Source organism: Alligator sinensis, unplaced genomic scaffold (genome assembly GCF_000455745.1).
Source record: "Alligator sinensis unplaced genomic scaffold, ASM45574v1 scaffold1787_1, whole genome shotgun sequence".
Classification (NCBI taxonomy): domain Eukaryota; kingdom Metazoa; phylum Chordata; order Crocodylia; family Alligatoridae; genus Alligator; species Alligator sinensis.
The window spans coordinates 13,688-17,019 of record NW_005843302.1 but is presented as its reverse complement, the minus strand read 5'-3'; the positions used below and the strand labels follow the sequence as shown (position 1 = coordinate 17,019).

Here is a 3,332-nt window from a genome sequence, read left to right as displayed (position 1 = left end):
AAAGCAACAGGCAACCCCCACAGCCAAGAGCCAGGGGCTCCGTCTGCGTGGAGCCCGGGAGCGTGGGCTCCGTTTGGGTGGCCGTCTCCGAGGTGCTGGTGGGGACCGCAGACCCTGGGGGGACCCAAGGGGTGCGACAAGTGCCCATCCGCGGCATGCCGCTGGTAGGCGGGCTGGGCCTGAGTCTGCCTACCCTAACGCGAACTCTGCGCTAACTCATGCGCCCTATAGACAAGAGCACCTGTTTGCGCAGCCTGGTCGCGCGGCTCCCTGGGGGGCTGGGTGGAGTAGGGACCTGGGCGGAGCGAGACCTGGCCCAGCTCCCACTCAGCCGCCTCCTCCCACTCTCTAGGGGTTAACCCCCTCCCACCACGGGCCCAACTTACCTCCGACTATGCTGGGGGTCGGCCGGGGGCTCCGCAGCTGCTGGGGAGGATCTCTGGGGGGCTTCAGGGGAGTGGGGGCGCAGCGGACTTTCACCCGCGTGTCTCTTGCCACTCCTGCAGCGTAACTGAATCCACAGGAGACTTGCAGAAGTCAGCCCTCCCTCCCCCTCAGCGCCCCTGCTCGTTCTGCCTTCGCTCCCCCTCCCCAGTCTGTGGGCCCACTGCCATGGGGGACACCTGACTGCTGGCAATGTCAATGAGAAGAGGATGCTTCTGTACAACTCTTCTGGCACAGCCTACGAATCCAGTCCTGAAGCGGTGCTTTATAAGGCAAGTAATACTCACAGACGTCGAGGCTTTGACGGTCGTGGGACATCTTCCTCTGTGTCCTCCTCCAGCTCCCCAGCTGCAAATTCACAGGCCCATAGATGAAGATATTCCAGGTTCTGGCAGTTCTTTAGACAGAATGCAAGTGCGACTTGATCCAGCCTGGTAAATGTATAACCCCATAGACGCAGGGCAGTGAAATGACTCAGTGCATTTTGCACAAAACTTTTCTCTCTTATTTCATACAAACAGTGAAAGTCCTCAAGCTGGGAAGCTGTTTGAACATTACCACCATTAAAGCGTGGCAGTGGTGTATCAGACTCTGAGAATGCTGTTTTAATCCATTTCTGTAATTCTGGTTTAATTTTCAATGAAATTTGGCAGTTAAGGATTCTCTCAAAGTCCTTCTTTCTCTCTTCATTTAGGAGACCAAAAAGAAATCGCACGGTTAATATTAAATAATTTTTTGATTTTTCATAGTCAGCTAACAAGGTTTTCAAATCTTTTATGTCATTTCCTGAGTCTCTGCCTGTTCTTTCTTCTTCATTCTTTAGAGCATAAAACAAGGCTGCAAAAAGCTCTTGAAAAGACACATGAATGAAGCTGTAGAGACATTCACACTTGGTGGCTTTTCGAAAGAGGATCTCATTCAGAAAGTGTGAGTCAGATGCATCTAAGCCGTGTTTCTTGAACTCTTCAGCCTCAAACAGGATCTTCTGCTTGCAGATTCCCTCTGCAGCCAAGGAGCAGAGTCCCTTCAAGTTGGTTTGTACTGCTGGCTTTGGATGTCGGTCACAACGTGGCAACAGATTGTCAAGATGGTGCAGGTAGACTCCTGTGATTGTTTCTGAACTCTGTGCAAGATCTTCACCTTCATCCATCTGTTGCTCTAGGACAGTGCAGATGATCCAGCACACCATGGGGACAGAGCACATGGTGAAGATCATTTCATTTTCTCTTGCAAAATTAAAGGCTCTTCTTGCTCTCTTTTTCTTCCCAAAATATTTGTCAAAGTATTTTCTCCTCTCAGTTTCTGAAAAACCCAGTATTTTTACACAGCGCTCATTTTCCAACAACTCATTCAGCTTCTCTAAGGCAGCTGGTCTTGTGGTAATGAGTAAGTAGGATTTCTGAAGCACTTTCTTCCTGAATAAACTGCTCAGTGTGATTTCCACTGCTTTCTTCTCATGGGGATCAGAACACAGGTTGTCTTTTGGCTGATCCAAGGAAAATCTCAGTTCATCAAACCCATCAACTATAAACAGGATTTTGTCTGGATTCACCAAAATCTCTGCCATTGGTGCACGTTCATCAGGACAGTTTGTTAAGATCAAATCCTTGAGACTTCTCTGCTCGCTGCCTAACATAAATTCCCTACAATGTATGTAGAAAACTTAATCAAACTTATTCTGATAAAGCTCTCCAGATGCCCAGTCAAACATGATCTTTCTTGCGGTCATTGTTTTTCCAGTCCCTGCAGCTCCCAACAGCACCACAATTCGCAGAGTTTCTCCCTTTTCATCACCTGCAAATAAGTCACTGAGGGTGAAGGATCTTCTTTGCTCAGTTGTTGTGCTTACAGGTTTCTCTCTCAGGGACATTATTTCATGTTGTTCTTTCTTTTTGGCACGTGGTTCCTGTACAATGTCCAGTTTTGTGTATCTGCTGCTTAGATGAACCATCTCACCAAGAAGAGAGTTCCTGTCTTTTATGTATATGTATTTGTCCTGGATATATTCAGTATACACATTCCTGTAACCTGGGTTAGAGACATAAAATATTATATACCCTGCAGTAGAAGTTGAAGGGAATTAAAGACAAGAAAGCAGTCATTATTAATGTTGCAACTTTAACAGACATAATGCGTCCTTAAATTTGTATTGCCCTTTTCCTTATCAAATACCCCAGTCACCTGGCTATAGGCCTTGTCTTGTAGTCCATCCTTAAATCAATAGCGCCACTAACATTAGACTGTAAGTAAAAAAATGCCCAGTGCACATAACCAGACATCTCTATAATAATTACTAAAATGCACTCACTTCCGCGGTGACAACTGTCAGCACAGGGCACAGCAGCACTACATGGTGCTTAACGTTACGGAGTGAGAAGGAGCTTTATAGGCGATAGTTACCGTTTGAGGAAGGTGTAGGAAACGGAGGTCTGGCTGACAGTATCGTATCATACTTCCCTGGGGTGGGTAAAGCTGATCCTGGCCCCCGCTTCCCCATCTGGCACTTGGCACCTCCATCCTTGCCCCTGCAGGGTGTTGCTCAGGGCACAGACTTTGCTCATGGACACATCTGGGAAGCACAAGTTGCTGGAAGGGTTGTGCAATTGTCTGCCCTGCCAGGGCTGCAGCAGGGCCCTGCCTGCCCCCGTCCTTGCTGGCTGCCCCGGGGTGCACTAACGCAGCTGCCTGAGCCGAGCGCCTAGTCCCATGGGTCCCCCTGAAAAAGAGAAACCTCCGCAGAGCTCCCCCGGCCTTTGTACCCCGCTCCCAGCAAGGTGTGCACGGGCACTGTGTTCCCACCCCAGCTGGGCCAGGCCCTGCAGCAGCGCAACCCTCGCTGCGCACCTGTGGCCGAGGCGCTGCGAGCGCCGGACCGGGCGCCGGATCAG

General features: G+C 49.7%; 1 protein-coding gene across 1 annotated transcript; it reads right to left on the bottom strand.

The window, feature by feature from the left end:
- Nucleotides 1-631: 631 nt before the first annotated feature.
- On the bottom strand, nt 632-2,953 carry LOC102372275 (NACHT, LRR and PYD domains-containing protein 3-like). The gene is given in 2 exon segments (XM_025194778.1): nt 632-2,472; nt 2,845-2,953. Coding segments are annotated over 2 exon segments (1,842 nt in total). The 5' UTR covers nt 2,942-2,953; the 3' UTR covers nt 632-727.
- Nucleotides 2,954-3,332: the final 379 nt, after the last annotated feature.